The sequence below is a fragment of the Megalobrama amblycephala genome, linkage group LG7 (genome assembly GCF_018812025.1).
Source record: "Megalobrama amblycephala isolate DHTTF-2021 linkage group LG7, ASM1881202v1, whole genome shotgun sequence".
Taxonomy (NCBI): Eukaryota; Metazoa; Chordata; class Actinopteri; order Cypriniformes; family Xenocyprididae; genus Megalobrama; species Megalobrama amblycephala.
This window is the reverse complement of record NC_063050.1, coordinates 35,783,817-35,808,930: the sequence shown is the minus strand read 5'-3', so window position 1 is coordinate 35,808,930 and position 25,114 is coordinate 35,783,817. Positions and strand designations below refer to the sequence as shown.

The following is a 25,114-nucleotide window of genomic DNA, read 5'->3' as shown; positions in this document are numbered from 1 at the left end:
GAGCGGTCCCAAAGATTTACCTGAGCCAGTCTCAACGCGCACTGCTCATGCGCAGTATCGCGGCACACACCACAAGCGCATGCGTAGTGTGTCCGCTGGCTGTAATACACTGCATCTTGGAGCGTCGCTGCAGCGCTGGACGCGCAGAATGTCGGTGATACCGACACACACCTACCTACCCTCGGATACACGCACCTGCCGCAACAGGAAAAAAAATACTACATCTTTTCCTTAGATTGTACAAGGTAAGTTCGTTAACACAGTTTAAAGTGTATGTTTAGATCAGTACATTTCGTTTTGTTATACTATTTTGCTGCTGAATGATTTGTTTCTTCTCTCGATGTCCTGTAGACCATATATGCCATTCATTCATAGACGGACTGAACGGGTTTATTCTGAAAAGCATAATTTTAATATCCTCCTCGTGATTTTCGCATGGATGTACAGGCAAATATATTCCTGCTTTTATGACACAATAGTAATAATAGTTATTTGATATATATATATATATATATATATATATATATATATATATATATATATATATATATATAGCCTATATAAAACAAATAAGAACTATTACCTACTGTTGTGTCATAAAGCCAGAATATTTGCCTAATCCGACCATTCGAGAATCACGAGGAGGATGTTAAAGTTATGCTTATATTATTATTATTATATGCTATATGTATAGGCTATGATTAATGCTACAAGCAGTGTAGACTGACAGTTGTATTCATTTATTGATTCTACAATTTCGGCCGTCATTCCCCCTGTCTCCCCTTTGGGTATAACCGATCCATCCTGTGTTTCCGTCTCATTAACACTCAGGTTTTATTCTGTAGCCTTTAGTGTGATCGCTGTCACGCCATAGGATGCATCTCTAAAGATCACAGTATGTCTGGTCTAACCTCTCTGGTCCCATGAGTCAGTCAACTCCTCTGTTATCTGAACATGTTGTTCAGACTTTAATAAGAAAAGTATACCACGGTTCCTGCTCAAAAGCCTTCAGTACCTCCTTTATTTAACCCTATTGTGCCTGGAACTTGGTCTGTAAACATTACATCATCTGAAATCTGTCATAGTCACAGTATAAACGTGTAGGCTATTGACAGGAGAACTGTAAGAACTGTAGATGGTTAGTACAAATGTATAAATGTGAAGGTTTCTGCCGCTGATCAGCTTTTCTTATGCCCCGCAGAGACCCTTAGGGCTGTTACTAGTGCTTTTTGTGCTGCTTTGTCACAGATTGTGATGTGCTTTATTGTAATCCTCTGAAGCCAGCTTCTTTAGTGACCCATCCCATTTCTCATGGTGAAATGAATTGAGACAATCCATTCAGGAGTTCTGGAACAAAGCTTAGGGAAAAGTTTTCCCTCAGGGTGAGGTCAACGGGGGAGGGTGGTTGTGTTGTCACATTGCCACGGTAACACACCCTAAAGTAGTGGAACTCGATTGGTACAATCCCCCCCAAAGTACTGACTTGATTGATTTCCGTGGTAACACTTGATTGCGAATTTGTGGATTGTTTCGGGTTCTGACGGTGTAGCTATTTCTTTTCTTTTTTTTTTTATTGGTAAATTATCTGTGACATTTTTAGTCTTGCATGTACAAGGAATATCAGAGTAGATATTTGTAAACAATAATATTCTAAACAAAGATATTAAAGATGAATTTTCTATTCACAGACAGAACACATACAACGCCTGAGCAGAAAACAATACTGTGCCTGTCTTACAGTGTTATTTTTTGTTTTATTTTTAGCTTATTAATTGGACATTTTTATTAGTTTTTGTTTGTTTTAAATATTCCTTTTTTGCTGTAATGCATTTTTATTTCAGTTTTAGTAAGTTTAGTGCTTCTTAAACTTATTTTATTTGAATTACCATAAATTTTCATCTAATATTTATATTTTAATTAATTTCAGCTTAATTTATATGAACAAAAATGAATTTGTATTAGTTTTAGTTAACAATAACAACACTGCCGTCATGACCGTTCTAGTTGTTGTTTTAGTTAATCTGTCGCAACACTTCTAATGGTCTCTAAAGGGACTAAATTCAGCAGTAAGCTTCGAGCTCTTTCATTTGCACACACGTAAACATCAGGTGTTTGGACTTCAGCTTCCCCTCCCACCTGCTCTCACTATGGTAACCAAAGGGCATCCTGTTGTCCCACTGGCTGATTCACTTCCTTGTTTAATATGACTAGAAAACCATCAGAAATTTAGTATTGCTTTAGTATTTCATATTTAGTTCTATCGCTCTATTAACTGAATGTAATCATGCTACATATCAAGATGTATTAGGATCGTTTTGGTATTCTGAGCGGTTTGATTTACACAAGTGTGTGTCATACTCTCTTTGTATGCACATGAGGCCATTTATATTTTATTGCAGTCATTTCACTGTCTACTATTACTAGCTGTTCCTATGGGTACTAAATCATTTAGTGGAGTTTGTAGTGGCTGTGGGAGACAGAAAATCTTGTCTGTTTGTGGTCAAAGGGCAAGTCAGACCAAGTATTCGCTGTTGTGACTGTAATATGAGCATGCGTGTGCTTTGCTAGTCCTCTCTGGTTATCAAATCGGGTCCATTTTAGCACGTGTGAGTATATGTGAGAGATTACAAACTAAACACTCATTCAGTTCACATTAAAGTGAAGAATGTGAAGAAATGCCCACCAGTCAATATGCAGCATCAGTGATTGACAGCGAGGACCATTTCGATTAGTGCAGACTCCCAGTCAGTGCACTTGTCCCATGCAGACAGGATTGATCTTCATGGCTCAAACAGCTTTAAAAAGAACCTATATGCAAATTTGGATTTTCCCAGAAACTTAAAGGACACATTACAATTTCCTTCTCATATCGCATTTGTTCTGTATGCTTCAGATTCATGCAATGTGTGATGTACAGAAATTGGCGTACTTTATTAATTAGATCATCCTGGAACTTTGCTTCTTTGAGCTCTAGAATTTCTTTGTCTACTAAAGAAGTCTTGAAGCTCTTAGATTTCCCTGAGTTCTGTTTGATTATGTACTGTGTGTACTTGTTAGGTGGTCTTTGTTGCTGCTTTATTTACCTTCTCTAATGGCCCTTTGCGATCAATAGAGATAACTAGGCTTTGAGAAGCCAGCTTTTTCATGCTGGATGCTAACCACCTCCAGCAGCACTGTTTCAGTTAACATATCAGTTTTTACATTTATGCAATTATATGTGAATTATATGCCCTGTTTTTAGGGGATTTTTAAAAATATATATATTTATTTTCTTATAAAATTCTCTTGAATGTGTGTCCAGATGTGTTTCATATCTGATTCCATTTTCTTTTTTATCTCATCTCTTTATTATAATATCTTCCTCTCAATCTGTATTTGGGTCAAGCCTCACCCCGCCCCCCTGCTGTGGTTAAATTTGATAAGCAGAAGATTCATTATAGTCACCAGTGGAGAAATCATGGTGCTATTACACTAAGAAAAAAAAATATTTGTCACATTGAACAGTGTTATTTTAACCTATACAGAATCCAATCAAGAGAGGTTTATAAATTATATAATTTATTATACACTATATCTTGAGCTCAAAATTGTATATTATAGTACTACCAGTGTATATGTGCATAGCATGCATATTACTAAATCACATTACCATATTACTCAATTGTCATCTCAGTAGATTTGAAATGAAAAATTATTTTATTTTTTTTTATTTTTTTTTTGTCCCCATGAGGAACATGGGGAGCTTATAAATCATACTAAGTAATGTTTTTTTAAATGTAAAAATGCAGAAAGTTTTCTATGATGGGTAGGTTTAGGGTTAGGGGATAGAATATACAGTTTGAACAGTATAAAAACCATTATGTCTGCAGAATGTCCCCATAAAACATGGAAACCCAACATGTGTGGTGTGTGTGTGTGTGTGTGTGGTGTGCACACATCTATGTCTTTTTCTCACTTCTTGATTTTTCACAGATCTGTGTCACAAATTAATTGGCATTTCATCAAAATCCTTAACTATGTCTGCCAGATATAACATTAACAGTGTGCTCACACTTGGCAGGTTTGGTCTGATTAAAAACAAACTCTGGTGTGATTGCTCTGTTAGTGCGGTTCATTTGAATAAGTGTTAACACTGCCATCCGAACCTTGGTGGAGTTGGTGCACACCAAACAAGCGGACCGAGACCCCTGAACAGGTGGGTTCTCGGTCTGCTTCCAAACTAACTCTGGTGTATTTCAACTGAAATATGAACGCAAGGACAGAATGCTCAAGCATCCCTTGTTTATCCCATCATAGTCACAATGTTGTCCATTAGAGTATAGTACAGGTGTCGGAACCGTGTCTTATTGCAGCAGATCTTCATTTGTATGTGCAACGGAGAAATTTCTGGTGCTGTTTTGACTCCTTTACACATTTTATTAGCTCTTCATGAGTTCTCAACCGGTAAAAATACCATCACATGTACGGACATATAACAAGCACATTTAGCCAGCACACAGCATTGTTTTGCATATTCAGTAAGTTCCGTCGAAAAATGTACATCATAAAACCGGACCAAAAGAACCAAACTACAAGTGTTAACACACCCTAAGTTGGTGATATTTTTAGCATAATTTGTAACAATAATATTCAATTTAATATTAAACATTTTTTAGAGTAGTTGAAAAATGTGGCCTCAGCTACTGACTGGTACAGTAGTTTAATGACCTTGTTTGGCCTCGCTTATGTTTTACACATACATGAGAATGCATATTTTACACTATTATAAAAACCTTTGTGATTATAACAACCTGAAGATGTGCAGGAAAGTAAAGAGAGAGCTTGAAGCAGTGGTGTATTTCCCCTTTGCCAGGTCTGAATTTTGACAGCTGGTACAGTAGATGATGAAAGCAGCCACACCTTCACTGTAATATTTGCTCAACAAAATAAAGATGGTCTTCCTTGATATTTCCTACCCTAAATCATAGAAAATTGCTGTATGCATTTGAGAATATGTGAGTTGTCACAAATTGTCACAACACAAGATTCGCACCTGCTGGGCCGCCTGCTGATGATCACATGTTATGGCTGCTACATGATGATTCCCCTTAAATTAGCCTTTCTAAATCATCAGCTTTAAACCATCATCATCAACCAACATCACACTTTGTCGTTAAATTAATGTTTGATACAGAAACAACCTCATGATTTGTATAGCTGATGATGTTATACTGTGGTCAGTATGTTTGGGTCTCAAACAAAACCAGCGGCTTTTATCAATGTTCCTTTTAGATCATTTAACTTGCCAGTCTTTCCCTTGATTATGAAAGCAGTGTAATTTTTTAAAGACCTTGTGGGTGTTTGGACTTTGATATATGGCCGATTTACAGAGATACACTTGCACCGAATAATGAATCCAAAGCACAAGCACCATTAAGACATTAATACTTGAATCTCCTTAAGTATTGCTTAATCTTTGTGTGTTTCCTCAAAGGCCCTTTGTTTTTGGTGCTGTTCATTTCACCCAAATATTCCACTGAAGGTATTAGATAATCGGTGTGTGGGTTGTTGCCTCGGGCCTCATTTACCAGACGCTGGAAATCAATCTACGAGCAGAGCATTTCAAACTGCGGTATCAATTGAATCAGGTTACAGGGCAAGACTTTGTCTGAAGAGTTGTGATAGGGTAGAAGACGTACCATTTGTCTTTGTGCATAGACAGACCCAAGGGCAAGCAGGTCTACTGTTATGTTATCTGAAAATAAATATGAATGCATTTTGTAGTAACATGTAGTAAGTGAAAAATATGATTTACTGTAAAATCACCCTATATACATTAGGTCAAACCAGGGGTCCTAAAATTTTTTTTGTCAGCCAAAACCTTTAGATGTAAACTATTTACTTTAAATATCGCCTGAGATTTATTATATTTAATAAGTTTATATTTAAATAATTTAACAACAAATTTGCATGTTCATGGTTCTCTGTTGTTGATATATAATAATAATTATAATATGACAATAATAATAATAATTAGTAGGTGTTGTAGTAATAGTAGTGGTTGTATTAGCATGTTTCAACTCAAAGTATAATGTAATGAAGACAAAAATATATTACTAATGTTGATGGTTCTGTGCCGCCATCTTTTTTCTAAACAAAAGGACTAATCTCTAACAAACAAACAATGAGAAATGTTAGGAGATTTTCTCAAAAGGAGGTCAGATTAATTTGCTAGACAGCTAAGCATGTGAACAGATGTCTAATGGTCTAGGTACAGTCAGTGTGTGTGTTTATTAACACTGTCCCATTCTTTCTAAATGTGCTCAAATATCCATCAAGCATACTTAAAAATGTCTGCAGCAATCAGATTTGTGATGAGGTAGATTTTAAATCATAGTCCAGGAGTCCAGCTCCCAGTTCTGATTAGAAAGAGGCTTAGCTGGAAAAACAGCCTCACTTATTTATCAGTAAAAGTACTGAAGTATTCTGCTGTCTACATCATGCGATGTATCATGGCAGTCTGAATTCTTTATTTAAAACTAATTAAACACAGAAACAAGGACATGCTTCATTGTTTAAACATTGTTTTGACATGATCTGGGAAATCATACCATTCCAAAATGAGGTAAAAATTCAGGATTGGCAGCAGGCAGAATGATATTAAATGATATGACATACGTTTATGTTGTGTGAGAGAGTAAAACGTGAATCACAGTACAGGAAGAAGCTGATCGTTAAATCCATTAGGATTTAAAACATGGAATCTCAACTCTCAACAAACGTCACTGGTTGTCGCTCATTAAGCAAGTAGGGTTTAGCTTTCATGTATATTTGATGAGCTCTAGGTTTGTGCGCTGATCAGTGTTTGCATATGAATAAAAGCTTAAATTAAATCTGTTCATATAAAGCGATTGTGTCTCTTCAGGACACCGCTAGATTCATTTGGATTACTTTTTCTATGTCTTTTTGTACTTTTTGATGCTTAAAAGTTTTGGTTGTGTGGACATTTAATGCATAGACATACAAAAAAATTATGAAAGAATGTTATAAAACAAATACCTTAATTTCTGTTCAAGATTAATGGTAGTCTAATGGAACAGCATGGGAGTGAGTAAATGATCACAGAATTTTTAATTTTGGGTGAACTATCCCTTTGTTTGTTCATTTCATGAACAAAGCTGTTTCATTAATCCACATTTGTTATTCCCATGAGTAGCCAATTGTATTTCTTGTGTTCTTTACTTTAATATGACCTCTAATGGGTTTTTAGCAAGTTTGTAAATGTGATGTTGGTTATAATCGTTAACAGATTTGGTGCTGTGTATCTGGGTGTGTTGCTGTACGCTGTCGCTGACATTGCAGCAAAGACACCACTGAGGTGAGGAAGAATGTGTTACAGAGTGTTAACCCTTTACTCTCTTCTCTAGCCAACAGTACATGTTCATTTAGGATCTGAACACACACACACACATATATATATACAATATTATTAGAATGCATATTTTTAGGATTTTGGCTGTTTATTAATATTTATAAAGCACATATTAAAATTAACAACTAGTGTGTGTATGTGTGTGTATTTGGTGACAATTCTAACTATCAACTAGTTGCTTATTAGAATGCATATTTTTAGGATTTTGGCTGTTTATTAATATTTATATAGCACATATTAAAATTAACAACTAAACTACCTTACTAACTATTAATTAGGAGTAAAAAGCAGTAATTAGGAGTTTATTGAGGCAAAAGCCAGAGTTAATAGTTAGAATTGGACCCTAATCTAAAGGGTGACCCTTTAATTGTATGTATGTAAGATGGCTGTAGATATCGAAATAAAGTGCTTATTTTCAGTCAGTATGAGTTAAAACCATGTTAGAACATCATACAGCATAACCCTTATGAAGAAGATGTCTTAAAAGGAAAAATACACCTACTTTTACCCATGAATTAATTATACATAGTAGCTGGTGCCTAACTCAGCTGAACCAGCATGGAAACAGAGTCTTCCTGTGACGTCAATTGTCTTTTAATAAGTAAAAACCTAGAGGATCGAATGAGACCCTGTTAACAGGTTGCAGTTTGATGAGCTCTGGTTTATAGCGCTTGGTATCTTATTATCTATTCTAGAACATCTTTCACCACAGCTGTGCAAACCAATAACAATGGACCATTTCGGGATTCAGTTGCAATCAACTTTGTTAGTAAAAACTAATATGTTAGATTAACATCTTCAGACTTTTGTCTTGTCTACACATCTCAGCATTGAAGTTGACAAGAAATGGAAGTTGCAGAAGTCTTTTCTTCTCTATTTTTACATATAACCGAGTGAAACGGCTTCTCAAACAAGAAAAAATGTAGGGGAGAACTTGATTTTGTCCAGTGGGAATTAATTGGATGATTGGATGGTTGTGGTTTGCTATTGGTTGTCCCACCCTCATGCCAGTAAACATGTCAGGGAAGAGAAGATGGAGGGGAAGTTATTTTGATTAAAAAAAATAATGATGTGCATGAACAGATCATTTATAATAAATACTGCAATATTCCACAAAAAAATCCAGGAAATCTGACTTTTATAGTTTCTCTGAGATATACAGGTTACATAACAGATTCCCAATAAGACTGTTAAGTCTGACCCAGAAGTGCTGTGGTATTTTGCTCTGGCCTCTCCCAGCAGACGGCAGTATGTCTCTCCTGACAGTAGGACATAAGACGAAAACCAGTGCCATTTACTTCACTCAATGTCTGTGATACAGAGACACCTGCATGACACTGTAATATGCTGATCAATGTAAGGTGCCTTACAAAGCTTGTAAATTGTATTTATCAAAATAGTAGAAAAGATGCAATATCTTTAGTTTTTTTTCAGAGCTTTGGTTCCATATCTTTGCAAAATTTTGTGTAAAATAGCTGCTTTTTTGTGGATTGGTTGATGCCTGGTCTCCTTGACAACCTCACTGTACTTTGAAGGCTGTTTGATGTCAGCTGCTTTGCATATTCAAATAGCAGATGTGGTGCAAGTGAATCACCAGTATGAAAACTATTGTAATTATGTAATTCACTATTTAATGGCTAAACATTTACCAATATTTATTATTTAAAATACTATACTGATTTCTAGTGCAGTGTAAAATGAGAGAAAAATGTTTAAATAATTTACACCTTGAGCAACGTTCTTGTTCAGTGTTTGTTCAGTGTTTTTTACATTTTTACATTACATTTTTTACATTTTACATTACAGAAAATTACACTGATAATACTAGTGAGTTTTACAGAGCGGTTTAAACAATAATTAATTCATATACCTGTCCAACAAAAAAGAAGCAACTTAAATGTTTATTACTGTTTATGACATGAACCCATAGACTGTAAAAAAATATGGACGTAGTGTCCGTGACGTCACCCGTAGATTTCTGAAGAGCATTTTTGAAGCCCAAAAGTGGCCGTTGCCATCTTGGCAGCGCGTCATCCCCGGATGACTGAAAATGGGCAAAAAGGTGGGACGTGGGTGGAGCTGAGGTGCCTGGTTGCTGAAACCACGCCCACCTAGCATGACGTGATCATGTTAGCAGGCTAAGGAGCTACATATCTATCTTAGAATATTAAAAAATATAACAAGTTATATCGTTTGAAAGTTCTAAAGGTTTACTGTCAATCTACGGTGTCTTTTTTACGATATAGATGCTCCAGCACCAGTAATATTGTAATTTGTGTGGGGTATGCAAATGACAACATGCAAAATCAAAACGGGACTACATACCTTTGTAATGAAATAGCGATTGTGAGATGAATCCAATCCGTCGCACTTGGGTAAAGTGTCCATGAGCGTCCATTGAAAAGCAAACAGCAGTTTTTGTCCACAAAAGCATTAAATCTATGAAATATTGATATATTGTCCATAGTTTGCATCCCATTTCTTCTGAATGATCTGCTCTCCATCTTCGTTCTTCAAGAAATTATGCAATCTGAGCAGTGCTTATGTTGTAAAACTGAATATCGTATACATTAGACTCTCACAAACAAATGAGCCCGTGTCCAAAGTACAATTTTTTAAATAGTGCAGCAGTTTTAGTTATAATATCCAAGCAGTGCTGTCGGATTTTGTGGTGTCTTGAGAGGCATATTTTCCAGCCATCTTCATTGTAGTAAATCTGACGAACAAAACTTTTAGCCAATGCCAAGACAATCCAACAATGTGTGTTCTGTTTATATTCCGCATGTGTGCACATGTACACAGACGCACATCTGTCTTGATCATAAACTGCACAGCAAGCCATATTATTTGATAATTGTATGAAATAATCCCAAAAAAAGCACAAATACGACTGAGATGCCAAATCCAGCGGCTGGAATTAGCTGAGGTAAAGTGACGGTTCACAGAGCAGCGGCAATCCACCTGTCACTCAAGTGGCCACGCCCTTAATTATGCAGAACTTTAAGGCTTAATATAATTTCAACAGATAAGTTATAAAAAAAATTCACCCCCCTCAGAGTTGTACAACACAAAATTAGCTGTATAGACCAAAACCACAATTTGTACCAGGCTGTAAACATGATTTTTCTGCTGTAAAGTTGGGCATTTTAACATGAGGCTCAATGAGATTCTGCTCTCTTTTGGAGCCTATCCCTAGAATTGCAGTTTAAGTCACTTCCGTATTGGCTTCAAGAGAAAGTGGGGAAGGTTGCCGAACATTTCTTATAGAACTATTATAAGTACAGTCTTCATTTCATGTACACCATTAATATGATGCTTCATCAAAACACTATTTCTTAATGTGTTAAACATTTAGATTAGCACCAAACTAATGTAACCCACATTATGTAACTACAGTATAATTAATGTTATGTAAAGGTAATTGTGAGTTCTGCCAAATAATTTTGCTATGAGACGTACAAATCCCTTGAAAGTTCCTTGTGTGAGTTTTCATTAGTAAAGATTTGATTCATCTGTCAAGATCAGTTTTACACATATCAGGCTGGCCCCAATGCCTTAAGCCGAACAATAGCATTTGGCGTTTACCTACTGGGGCCTTTCTTTGAATGTACAACCACATCTCTTTTGATGTCTGTTACTTTCTCATTTCCTCTGTTTTTAGGTTCCAAGTTCATTCGCTTCACTGCACCTCAGTAATTTTGATTTTGTGTGTGTGTGTTTTGTCCTTCCTGCAGCTCCAAGGGTTTGACCTCTGACCACACCGCAGTGGGAGAAAGCTTGGAAGTAACAGCTTGGCATTATGGGACTAGGTAGAAGAAGTGAAGACAAAATATATGAGAATGTCAAGACATTGGTCTGAGAAAATTGCGTAACACCATCATCCCTCATTATTGTCAGAGCCATGAGTCAGTCGACAGTTTTGTAAAAAGGATCAATTCTAAATTTTAATTAAGAATGAACGCCGCAGATATTCTGCTTGAGGAAAAACTCATTATTTACACGGCTGCTAGTTGTATTACTGACTATGAGTGAGAGAGACCTTGGGACTCCAACAGACACCACCTAGAATCAAACAAGGAGGCTGTTCTGAATTGTTTGGAATTTTATAAAAGGGTCTTGTGGAAACGGGGCAAAATTTCCCCTCACAGCCTGCCCCTCCGGGACTGGTGTCTTTGCTAATGTAATGCTTGTCATGGCCAGTGTGACTGCTGCGGAGGAGTCGGCAAGCGACTGTACCACACCAATAGTAAATCCACTGCCATTTGAACCTTCTACAACCTCTACAAATGACTCTAGCCATGGACATGACAGCACTTCCTGCCCTCCAGCTCTACCTCCACCACCACCTCCACCTCCTCCACCACCACCCCAGGCACCAGGCCATCCCGGTCAACACGCTTCACGCAAGAAACGACGGGTACGGAGCTTCTTTTGGAAAACCATTCCAGAGGAGAAAGTTCGGGGTAAACCTAATATATGGACTCTAGCAGTGAGACAGCAGCAGTATCAGATTGACGTAAAGACAGTGGAGGAGCTGTTCGGCCAGCAGGAGGAGGTTCGAACCCAGACAAGCAGTGGAAATACTCGTCTTGGGAGATCCAGAGGTTCATTTAAAGAGAGCAAGGATGAGGTAAGGCAACCTGAGTAGAACTGAATCATTGCTTGGAATATCTACAGTTATAGAGTGTAATTTATCTTGTGTCTACACTGTATGCATATGTTTTGCTCCCAGCAGTCTTGAGACTTCCTATTTCAATTAAAGGATTTGTTCACTTTCAAATGAAAATTACCCCAATCTTTACTCACCCTCAAGCCATCCTAGGTGTATATGACTTTCTTCTTTCTGATGAACACAATCGGAGTTATATTAATAAATATCCTGAGGCATCTAAACTTTATAATGGCAGAGAACAAGACCAACGAGTATAGAGTAAAAAAGATCAAGAAAGTGCATAAATCCAAAGCAAAACATTCTCCACACGGCTCCGGGGGGTTAACTGACGTCGCTTTTTTCGTAAGTTGCATTACGTAGCGTAAGCGTTTTGAACTGCGGAAGTTTTACACTTTCTTCGTAAGTTGAATACGGAAGGTTTGGCGGAAGCTAGATATTTTACTTTATAACTTGTTAAATATGGATATTTTTCTTACACAAACGCATCATTTTGCTTCAGAAGGCCTTTTTTAACCCCGGAGCCATGTGGAGTACGTTTATGATGGATGGATGCACTTTCTTGAGCTTTATACTCATTGGATCCATTCAGTGCTAGTATAAAGCTTAGATGCATCAGGATATTTATCAATATAACTCTGATTGTGTTCATCTGAAAGAAGAAAGTCATATAGGATGGCTTGAGGGTGAGTAAAGCTTGGGGTAATTTTCATTTTAAAGTGAACCAATCCTATAAGTTTATTTATAAATGTGACTGAATAGCACGCCTTTTGTTAAGATTGCCCAAGACAGAATTTTAGCCAATACTGCCAGATATTAGAGATGCATCAATATGAAAATGCTTAAATACTGAAGAAAGTAACCGATAAACTGGCCCATAGTACATATAAATATATACATTTGTGCAGTGTAAAAAAGTATGCAGTACTGTGCAAAAGTCTTAGGCCACCATTTTAGCAATGATATAATGACCATAGAAAATTACTTCTGTCTCTTTATTAGAACAGTCAATTTGTATGCAGTATTAAAAAACAGAAAAAATCTGGAAAAACAGCTTTTATAGGCTAAAGTGGCAAGTATTTAGTGACCTCCCCTTCCACTTGAGCAATAGCAGGAACCTGGCTCTCTTAAACCTAAATGGAACGGAAAAGAACTGGAAGGCCAAGAAAACTTTCAAAATCTGATGAGAAGTTTCTCAGAGTTTCTTCTTTGAGAAAATGGAAGTCCAGGAGACATGTGACAGGAGGTCACATTAAAGTCTGTGTGAACTGGAAGTTGCAAACAACTTTTCTCCAGTGTTGTGACGTATTTCCAAGTGAAACGTAATATTGAATAGAGGGCAGAGTTTTACTTTAACGCTCCTCCTCCAGCAGATCAACAGCCTTGAGCAAACCATCAGTTTAGTTTTAACAGGCCCCTCTTTAAAAGGGGTAAGGATACTCAATGTATCCGATAATGAGACTAAGTTTGATACTTGCATGTCTCTCCAAGTTGAATTAAAACCGTCCTGATGCAATTTGTGGAGGTTTCTGTTGAATCTTTGCTGATATTGTCTTGATGAAAGAGAACCAGTTGGATTCAGAGGATCTTTGGTGAATGGAAGGTCTAGGCCGAGGCCTGGCACAAGCTTGGGGTTCCTTAGAAGCTTCTAGCTTCTTACAGCATCATCTTGACGTCAGCATTTGTCAAAAAAAGAAAAGAAGAGGAGGACGAGCAGGAAGAGAGGGGGTTCCTTGTGATCAGTGAATATAAGGGGTGAAGATGTCACACCCTCTTGAGGTGTCTGAGCCAAAAAGGAGTTCCCCTTTCAGAGGGAAGTTTTACGAGTCTTTGTTCTGTAGCAAGATATTAGCATAAGACACTGGATTGGATGAATGAGAGAATAACCTTCTAGCTTCCTATAATTCTAACATGTCACAGAGTTAGTAACATGTAACATAAATTACCAAATAGGAAATTAAAGTTGGAGTCCGTAGATACCAAACATGCTGCCAATGTGATCTCAGTTAACTATACATTTGCAACTATGGAACATTAATACCAAAATAGTTCAAAAGAGAGAATTAATACATAGAATAAAGCCTATAAAAGGAAAGTCATGAGATGGGAAAATTGGATACATGTTTATACATTTCCCAAGTGGTTATATAGAGAATACATAGGATTAAGAGAGTTTATTTGTCCTTCTCAGGAAGAATGAGTCACTAGTCTCTCCAGAATTCTTCTGGATCATAAAAGTACCATATAACTGTAACAGGACACCTAGGTTGGCCTGTGTGCTAGCAACATTGGGATGCTGGTTACAGTTTTAGGGGGATGAGTTCAGAGAACTTTGATAGTGAGAGTGAGTTTATGGGTAATTCATTAAATACAATGAATAATTGTGTGGCTGATTGGTCCAGACGTTACATAAGTTAGCTAAGATTGTTTTCCAAACTGAAATCTATCTATTATACATCTACTAGGCCTGCTAGAGTAACTTTATTAAGTTACATTACCGTATACAGTGAAACATCTTTATATTCAATATGATTTTATCTGTAATCATTGGGTATTCCTACATAAAATGTGTGCCTAGCACACATATATTTTCGCACAGTCACTGAAACATATTATGTATTTTACAATATCTGAAGAAAATGATTGACAACATGTAAAACATAAGCATTTTATCGACAGTATGAATAACTTTTAGGTTCATACTATAATATTAATATGTTCAATCACATCAATTTTTTAATGCTTTGGCATTATTACAGTTTATAAAACTATTATGTTTTTGATATTATTAAGAAGGGTTTAGTTTTAGGAGTGGGTTAGGGGCTTTAAAATATAAAACAGTAAAATGCTATAATATAAAAGTAATATAAAGGATTCATAAAGAAGCTTTGCATGCATAATTAATTTTATGTTTTAGATGCTATAAATAAATCCAAATTGTACATTTTAGTTTATATCCATGTAAACATGATGTGCAAATATCTTCAAAAACTAAAGTAATCAAGTTGATTCCAAACAAAGTGGTTATTTTGTATGATATTGTTAATATTTTTTTTTTGTGTGTGCTAAATTTGTTTACAATTTCCTATCATATAAGAAGCATGGGGATTTTCTTACTGGCTCTTAAGATGTGTGCAAGTCAGTTTTCCACCTCTACATAAAACAAACATGTCGCTATTATCCAAAACATATGCTCCCGTGAGCTCGTCGTTTTGTGTCTAAGCGACCAGCTGTGTTTTTGTGTTGTTTTGTGGGGCTGCCGCTGGTCTTGGTAGCTTTGTAATTATCCACGAAGGTACCAAGTGTACCAGTGCAGATCTAATGAAGCTTATGTATTGTTTGTCTGAGGTGGCGTGGACCATGCGTGTGGCCTCGTTTGTAATTTCAGACACCACCCTGCTAGTCCTTTGAGTTTGTGATTCCTTCACAAATTGCATGTATCACACACATAGGCCATGTGAATGTGTGTGCTAGAGAGAGTGACAGATTGTGTGTCTGTTTAGTTGCCACTAGAATGGCTGTGTCATGTTAGTTAGTTAATGATCTCATGAGCCAAGATGAGTCATCACGCTGCCGATGGTTTCCTGGTGTGGATGTTGAGTTAATGAGAATAACAAGTATAGCATTGTGTCCTTCAGAGAGTTAGTTCACCCAAAAAATGAAAATGAAAATTAAAGATTTCAAAACACAAATGAAGATATTTTTAATCAAACCTGAGATATTTCTGTCCCTCAATGGAAAGTCCATTCCCCTAAAAACTTTCATGCCTAAAAAAGATTTCAAAACTTTCAGTGGAGGGACAGAAATTTCTCAGGGTTTATTAAAAATATCTTCATTATGTTTTGAAGATGGACGAAAGTCTTATGGGCTTAAAATGACGAATGAGTAAATGATGACAGTATTTTAATTTGGGGAACTAACCCTTCAGGTTTCATATACATAAATATTAATAACATATCTAGAAACTGGAAATAGATTTATTTCTGTATAGCTTAGTTTGATTGATGAATTTTGAATTTTGTAAAGCACTTTATATTATACTAAGAAACTTTGCCTGTCTTTCTCATACCATCATAAAAACCTATTTATTTAAGGAGAACCAGTGGCATTCCAGGTATGGACCACCTAAAACAACATCTTAGTTCTATTCTAGGTCTAGTTCTATTAAATTTAACGCATATAAGTCTAATGTTTTTCATTTACTGTGTGCTTGATAGTCAACTGTCTACTTCTTTCTAATTACATTTTGGAACCAAATGTACACTAATTTAATATCAATAAATAATAATAATAATAATAAATGTTAAATTTTATTGCCTTATATATTCTTTAATAAATTGTTAACTTTCATGTTGAATTCAAGTCTGGTTCGTTTGCTCTTTCATTTTGGCAATATAGTTTAAATTTAAATAATAGTTTAAATTTAGATATGCCCTATCTAAATCTGTAGAAATGCTGTCACTCCCTCTTCATTTTCAGTTCCCCAGTGTCATTCTGTTTTAACTGGACTGATTCACGTTTGATATACAAATTCTGCCACTAGATAAATAAATAGTTTTTACCTATCTTATAACATCAAAGATACTACAGTAGTTCTATTTATTTGGAAGTTGCATTCAAATCAACTTGCCACAAGAACCCAAAGGCCCAAAATTTGAATGGGAATGATGCTTCTGCTCAAAACACACACAGTCTGTTATTTGTATATCTTTCCATCCATTTTAAACGCCCTCTCTATTCCTCTGTTCTCCCAGATCAGCATCTTGGACTCCAAGAGAGGAATGAATGTTGGAATTTTCCTCAAACAGTTTAAGAAGTAAGTTCCGAAACGTCATCAAAAAACCTTTGTATGCATGTGCTCCAGCACAGAAATAGGATCTGATGGTCAAGGGAAACCCGATGCTCTTGTGTGAAGATCAATAGCTGTCAGGATCTGATTGATACTTGAGAGTTCACATGAGAATGATGTATAGGCCTACATTCACTTTGAAAAGTAGATACGGATAAAAAAAGACACAAGGTATGTTGTCAGTATTCAACAGACAACTAGACCAGAATAAAAGCATAAAACAAGACAAGCTTACGTCAGACCTGTTGCAAGGTGAAATGGGCAGGAGAAGGTGGATGTGTCCTGTGTAAACAGGGTTTTTGTTTATTTTTGAACAGGTATTTCAACATCCTCAAAGAATATAAATGATTATTCAAAAAGACAATGTTTTCATGTGTAATTAGAATATATCATATTTATGTTTGTCTGTGATGTTTGTGTATATTCTGTGTATGTGAGTAGTAGGGCTGAATCAGACACTGTGAGTCATATTCACTCTGCTGAGTCACTCATGCAGGAGACAAGGTTACAATTAGTCCCACACTTCCAGCATATTCAATAATGTGATAGACAGACAGACAGACAGACAGACAGACAGACAGACAGATAGATAGATAGATAGATAGATAGATAGATAGATAGATAGATAGATAGATAGATAGATAGATAGATAGATAGATAGATAGACAGACCCCTAACCTTATGCTTAATTTAATGTAAGTACATAGTAATTATACCTGCATACCTGCAATGTATACATACATAATTCACAATGCCCTTGTGAAGGTAAAGATTTGTATTTCCATCTTTCTTTGTAGCACACTGAAGTTTCCTACAAGGGTTCATCTCATCTATTGTCTGTTTTGTTCTTCTGTTTTTCTTCCTCAGGCCCAATCATGCAATAGTAGAAGACATCCGTCTGGGCAACGGTAAGGAGTATGGAACCGAACTGCTGAAAGAACTGCTCAAACTACTACCAGAAGCAGAAGAGGTGAGAACTCTAGCTATGTTCACACTGTCGGTTTTTGGAATCAACATCCACATTTAGTTACAGGTGTGAGTCTCGAAATGTCCCGTTCACACTGCAACTTACAGTAGCGTCTTTGAATACTGTCTGTAAGAACACGCAATGGGAGTCAAGCTCATATTCTCTTACCAGTAACCATAGCAACAGTGACCAAAGTAATATCAAAGATGGCGACATCCATAAAACTGAAAAGTCTTATCACTTTTAAAACAACAAGAGTCAAATGGAGCCGCCGAGTTCATTTGACAAATCTTCATTAACCGACAGCAGATTAGTTTTAAGTGCTAGATGATGGCAAACATAATCTTGTAATCAAATTTACTTGTAATCTAATCGGTGATCAATGGAAAATAGCTATATTAGGTACAAAGGTACATAGGTACAAATAACTACATTGGGAATTCCTACTAGTACTAGTGTTTTTTGTTTGCTCTGATATTTGAATGTGAATTTAAATCACTTATCTACACTAGGTGAAGAGATTGAGGGAATTCAAGGGAGACCCAGATAAGCTGACACTGGCTGATTCTTTCATGTTCCTGCTGATTCAAGTGCCTCGGTAAGAGACGCACAAGATCTCTCTTATCAGTGAGACACAAATATACATTTTCATAATACCTAACAACATCATGTGAAAAAGGCAAGTCAACTATTATTGTGTGTTTACTTTTAAAGGTTTGAGGTGCGTATTGAGGCTATGGTACTTCAGGAAGAGTTCCTCCCATCCTGTACGGTCATGAGTCGTGAGATTAACATTGTGCGTCAGGCTACAGAAGGTAAGAAACATACCAGACTACTCTTTGGAGGTTCTGAAATTTATGTAATTTCTACTTTAATCTGGAGCAATAATTAGCTAAGGAGGAAAAACATTTTGAGGGGACAAAATACAGTGTATTTTGTCCTATGTTGAGTCTGAGTTGAGTTAAGTGCAACTGAGTTAAGTGCATTTTGCAGAGTTATTTTCTATCACTCACCTGTGCAGTATTAGCCTTCTCAGAAACCAATGGCTCATGAACTTTCTGCACCTAAATAGTACTTATAGATATGGCACTCCATTAATCATTACATTTATTTTAGGAGCCTTTATAAAAACTTAAATTGAGTTTTATTAATCCTGCATTAACTAATCCTAGCAGTACATCATGGACTACAGTACATCATGGACTACTGTCAGCAACAACAAAAAAAAGAAGTCTAATTTAAATGTGGCATTGAGTGTTTAGATTTCCTTTAAATTTCTTAGACTGTAGACAGTAGAAAGGACAGTAATAGCATTTAGAGTGTTGTGTAATTTACCAAATGGGCTCAATGGATTCAATTTCTATTGATTATTCCATAGAACTAATGACTTGTGAAGAGCTCCATGCCATTCTACACTTAGTTCTCCAAGCGGGAAATATCATGAATGCAGTAAGTCTCTCTCTGTCTCCAGCCTTTTTTCTGTTTATTGTCTTTCCAGTGTTCCCCTTCCTTTACCCCTCATCTGTCCCTTTTTTTTGTGGACATTTCCCCCTAGTCTTTTATTCACCTTTGCTCTTTCCTTTCAACTATTCCTCTCCAAAACATTCCCTGACATTTTTAAATCAAGAAGGGTTGTTGGCTTTTACAGCATTGACCAGACATTGACTGATATTCTCTGTGTGTTCATAGGGTGGCTATGCAGGCAATGCTGTGGGCTTCAAACTGTCCTCGCTTCTCTCTCTGGCTGACACGAAGGCCAACAAGCCTGGCATGAACCTGCTCCATTTTGTGGCACTAGTAAGTAGGACAGAACCAGATGCACTGTAGTTTTCTCCAGATTTACTGATAAATGTTTGTAAATGTTTTATGAAAACAGCCACAGTAATAACAACAACAACACATTTTTTAACTGATTTGATTTGGAATTTTCTTTAACTTTTCTCACAAAGGAAGCACAGAAAAAGGATGAGGCCCTTTTGAAGTTCCCAGAGAAGCTAACACAAGTTCAGAGTGCTGCCAGGTAACAACAATATTAGTTTTTCAAAACTCAAAACTTCTCCCATTAATAATAATTTCATTGCTTTTATGAAACTTTAGGAAATCTTAAATTGAGTTTTATTGACTGTTATTATAATCATCTAAAGGTCTGGCTATGAGAGACTACAGCAATATCAAACCAAACTCTTCTGGTTTAACTACTAGTGCTAATACTTTATTAGTTTTTCACTTTAGAAAATGTAGTAATGTAGTAAAAATCACTTAGAAATGTAGTCATTATTTTCTTAAAATTTGCAACAGGTCTCACCTATCTATGACCTCTTCCTCAAACTTTCTCTGGTGTATTTAAATTTTTATCATTGTAGAATTTCAGTAGAAAATATAGAAGGAGAGTTTTCCTCTCTCTATGTCAAAACACGTTCCTTGGAACAGAAGATTCATGATGACGATGAGCTACAAAAGCAGCTGGAACCATTTTTGCAGGTAAATGAATCATTCCCCCAATTAGAATTCCATAGTAGAGTATGTTTTTTTTTTTTTTTTTTTTTTTTGTACTATAGGTTATTTTTGTGGTTTTATATGTCTTTATATTTTCATTTTATTTACTATAATGATTCAATTAATTTAATTATTAAGTAAGAATGACTCACCTGCTTTTTTCTGATTTGTTAGAGCTCTACACAGGCCCTGCAGGACCTTAAACATCGCAGGCTGGACTTGCGCAAAAAGGGCAATGCCCTCATTGACTTCTTCTGTGAAGATAAAGACACCTTCAAACTGGATGAGTGCTTCAGAATCTTCCAAGACTTCTGTCTAAAGTTCAAAAAAGCTGTAAAGGTACATATCACATTAGGGGCTTTCGCACCGAATAGTTCTAGGAACTTAGTTATAGGAACTAGCCACTAGTACCCCCTTTCCATCAACACCAACCAGGTGCTAGTTCAGAGCTAGTGCCAGTTCGGAGTTGGTTCAACTGACGAGCCTTCTAAGAACCGGTTTGCCTTTCCACGGGATAGAGAGCAGCCCAGAGCCAGGTCTCACGTCACTGTATACGTCTCATATTTCACAGCAAAGCTAGCGCTGCAGCGTCAAACACAAACATACCAAGCTTGTTCGAGATGCATCGGTTTCCCGCAGAGCAATCAGCGCATGACATCAAAGCACTGCGAGAATGATCCAAAAGTACAAGGAGTCGTATGCTCTACAAATGCTCCCGTGGACCCGCAGCACTCCGATGTCACCTGCTGAATCGGTCCGCGCTGCTCCAATGCATCTCAAACAAGCCTTCCATAAACAATCACGGATGTTTTGTTGATGCTCATGGCTTTGCGAACCTACATCGGCATCCAAACACGGCTCGCCGTAATTTACGGAGATTACAATCAAGCTGCTATTTCAAAAATGGCGGTCACAAGTTTCTTGTTGGTCACGGTAACCCCGCCTCCAGCCCCTGACGCAAGCGGTTCTTACTTCTAGCCCAACAATGTTTTGGTGCTACTTACGAACCACTTTTCCTGGTTCGGAGCTGGTGCTTTGGATGTCGAAAGACAAAGAACTGATTTGAAACTAGGCTCTGGCTCCGAACCAGCACTCAAACTGCCTTGGTGGAAAAGGGGTAAATGATAGTTCCCTGAGAACTAATTTCTCCCCTGGGCCATGTTCCTGGTTGTATTCGCATCAGGAATAGGAACTGTAAAGCGTCCGACAGCGGTGTCTTTAAGCGTGGCATTTACAAATGCTAAAAACTGGTGGATGGAAGACGCTGTGATCGGAGCTGTGTTTGTTGTTTGTCGTGGGTTTCGTGATAATGGAGATGTAAACGCATAATTTACGTGACTGAAAGAGAAAAAAGTGGGACTAAGAGACGAAATCTCCTATGACAACTTTCAGTATTACATATCATTGAAAAGAACACAACCCTGCAGACAACAGGTAAATGCCGTTATCACTGTTTTCCATGCTCGTGAAGTGTTTACACGTTTTTAAAAAAATGCCGGTGTTTGACATGCGTTTAACCAATCAACATCACTGATAGTTCCTATAGTGCTGGTTTAGACCCTATTCTGAAGTAGGAGCTAATTTAGTTCCCCCATTCCTAGTTCCGGGTACTTAAGCCAATAATTCTAGGAAATATGAAAAGGTTCCTCCGGTGCGCAAGCCCCTACTGACTAACATGCAAAAAAAACACACACAAAAAAAAAATTAAAAAACACTAGAAAATAATTTAATATAAAATAATTAAGAGTTTATCTGTTAAGACATATAGGCATTTATGAACCATGCTACAGATCATTTATCAGTGAACGCCCTCCTATAGTGATCTCTTGTCCACTCTCCTGCAGGACAACCTGGACAGGGAACTGAAGGAGGAAGCTAGACAGCGACGTTTACGGGAACTGGAGGAGAGACGGTGTGCCTGGGGTGTAGCCAATACTGAGACAGGTGATAGTGGAGGTTTTGGTCGCAGCAGCAGCGAAAATGATGTTGACATCTTAACCAAAGAAGGCCTCCTAGACTTCCTGCTTCAATCAAGACCTCAAAGTCCCAACAGTCCTTTGGGGCGCTCGGCTAGTGCCCGCCGTTACCCTCACACCACTAGTGACCGCAACTTCGGTGGCTATATGGAGCTGATCTCTGGGTCTTCAGCAAGCGACAACGCCAAATTCAGCAGCCTGCCACGTTCAGGCAGGAACCATCAAAGAAAGACCATGGCATGGCTCATCTCACAGGATGATAATAGGGAGCTGGGTCCACAGAGTCAAGTTTACCAAGAGAAGTTAGTAGCTTCACCAAAGGCTGAGACAGAACCCATCAGTCCTTTAGCTAGATACTCAAATTTTGGCTTCAATGTGAACAGTGATCCCTACAATAATAATAATAATAATTATACTACTCTCTCTGAAGGTGGAGTTACACCTGGATTAAGTAACACAAAGAATGTATATCAGGGGACATCTGGTCATAGTGTTGGACACATGAGTGTTTCTGTGGAGAAACACAAACTAGTTTCTGGCCTCCAACCATTTAAAATAGCCAGCCAGATCAATAATAACAGTAATGTTTCTTTTGACAGCCAGTGTGAAGTGTTAGTAACAAATCTGGAAAGTGAAGACCCTCCCAAATTATTTGTTCTTGATACGCCCCCATCTAGTAGGAGTTCTGAGGAGGGACCTAAGCCAGAAAAAGTATGGAATGATAAAATGATCTCATCACAGAAGGAGGAAGCGGACACAAGCACCTTTTCCTCTACAACTTGTGACACCCCATTGCCCCTTGATCCCTCTGTGTCCAGTAAGAAACCTGCTTTGTATGTCATGGACTGCACTGAAACTGATTGTTCCATTGTGTTGGACTGTTCCGAGATTGAGAGTTCTCCTGTCATGAAAGAAGGATCTGGACTTAACCAAAAGCCACAGGATGCCAACTATCCAAGAGTTGTTCAGGACACCAATTCTCTTTCCTCCAATTTTGAGTCCACCGATTGTCACATTGTGTCTATATCAAGTGATGAACCACTTGTAGGAAGGTTTGATCAAGCATGCCCAGAATCAGTCAGTCCATCTGTAAATACTGAAGAAGCAGAGACAGATAGCTGTGACACAGCTGAAGGGCGAAGAGTTGGCGAGAAAGCAGTCCAGACCTGTATCCCTAAAACACTTGTCAAAACCAAGACTCCATCCAAATTGATTGCTCATGCCAGTCGTCCTACAAGAACCCTCACAGCAACTGAGACTCAGAACATGCGCAAAGTGGTGCCAATTACAAGGCAGAATCGATCTAGTAGCAGCATCAAGAAAGTCGAAAAACCTCCTGGACATGAGAGCATTGAACCCAGACGTCCACTTCGTGACCAAAGCATGCCAGCCAGGAGAGGCGAGAGACAAGGTAGACCTGCACGACATTCAAGCCTCCCTCCAGAGGATCCCAGGGCACATAGAGGAGTGACACCAAGCATCTCTCGGTGGGCAAGGGACTCGACTCAACACAGACCCTCCATCAAAAAAACAATTGCCAAACCTGTTCGTAACGTTTCAAAACCAGCACCAGAGGAAAAGATGTGTCGTTCTACAATGCGCGCCTTGTCCCAAGCTCAGGCCCAGTCACAAGGAACCTCTGAAGGAGGTACACCTGACAGTCCTAACACCACCCCAAAAAGTTCTTCGCCTTTACCTAGTTTTGCTCGCAACACTGTGGCATCTTCTTCCAGATCTAAAAAAGACTTGCCCTCACCAGCCGTAACAGGAACACCATCAAAGAGCTTATCCAGAACAAGCTCTCAGAGATTGCCTGGTGGTAGAACGGAATCTTTCAGTAGCGGACCTATGCCAAGGAGTGAGGATAAACTAGGGGGATCTATTAGGAGGGTTCAGAGTGTAAGGGCTTCCAGTCGAAGCAGTGACACACCTCCACATTCTGGACGAGAGCACTCCCTCAAAAGTAGCAGTTTCTCTGAAAGATCCACACAGATTAAAGACTCCATCGCGAGCAGGACCAACAAACCCACATGGAAATAGAATCGACACATTATATAGTTGCTCAAAAAACAATGTTCAACAAAGAAGATCTAAAATTTCTGCACATACTAAAGTTACTAAAGAGGCACAGGAGCCTCTTAAATTATTCTGAATGTATCTACAGCCTTTAAAATGTAGCTGAAGTTGTGCCACTAGATGCTCAGCAAGAGTTTTAACAAAACGTGAGCTACTGTCACCATTTGACAGCACATTTAGTAGCACTTCCACATCCACACAAGGATGGTTTTGATGGCCTTTTTCTTACATACTTGACACATTATCAACTGTCACAGAAAACACATCAATCACAAATTGTACTTAGTGTTAGATTAACCATATTTTATAATCTATATTACTTCTAAAAAGACTATGTGAGCTGTTCTCACAAATTGCTGCGGACAAATAATATAGAAGACAATTTTGTCATATATCCATATGCTTGTTTTATTTTATATAATATGTAGTAAAAGTAATGAAATGTAGTACTGTTTACTAGGGTAACATTTCCATTAAAACTACTTCATGAACACTCAAAGATTCATCCACATTTCACGTAACTGTTTTCTGTGCATGATGACAAATCACGCTGAAGACTGTTTGATGAATATGTCTCTATGAATGTTATCCAAATACACCTTAGTGTAGCTGATGCAATGAGTACTACAGCTAGTAGTTCGAAGACGCCTCTGCTGAGCTGCTTGTTTTC

General features: G+C 37.6%; 1 protein-coding gene across 1 annotated transcript; it reads left to right on the top strand.

Moving 5' to 3' along the window:
• The first annotated feature begins 101 nt into the window (after positions 1-101).
• fhdc1 (FH2 domain containing 1) lies at positions 102-24,937 on the top strand. The gene is made up of 12 exons (XM_048197224.1): positions 102-245; positions 11,146-12,041; positions 16,835-16,896; positions 17,797-17,899; positions 18,409-18,494; positions 18,611-18,711; positions 19,275-19,345; positions 19,586-19,693; positions 19,846-19,916; positions 20,260-20,377; positions 20,567-20,731; positions 22,237-24,937. Exons 2-12 carry the CDS (start codon positions 11,595-11,597, stop codon positions 24,406-24,408), a joined length of 3,504 nt encoding a protein of 1,167 aa, XP_048053181.1. The 5' UTR covers positions 102-245; positions 11,146-11,594; the 3' UTR covers positions 24,409-24,937.
• The last annotated feature ends 177 nt before the right edge of the window (positions 24,938-25,114 follow it).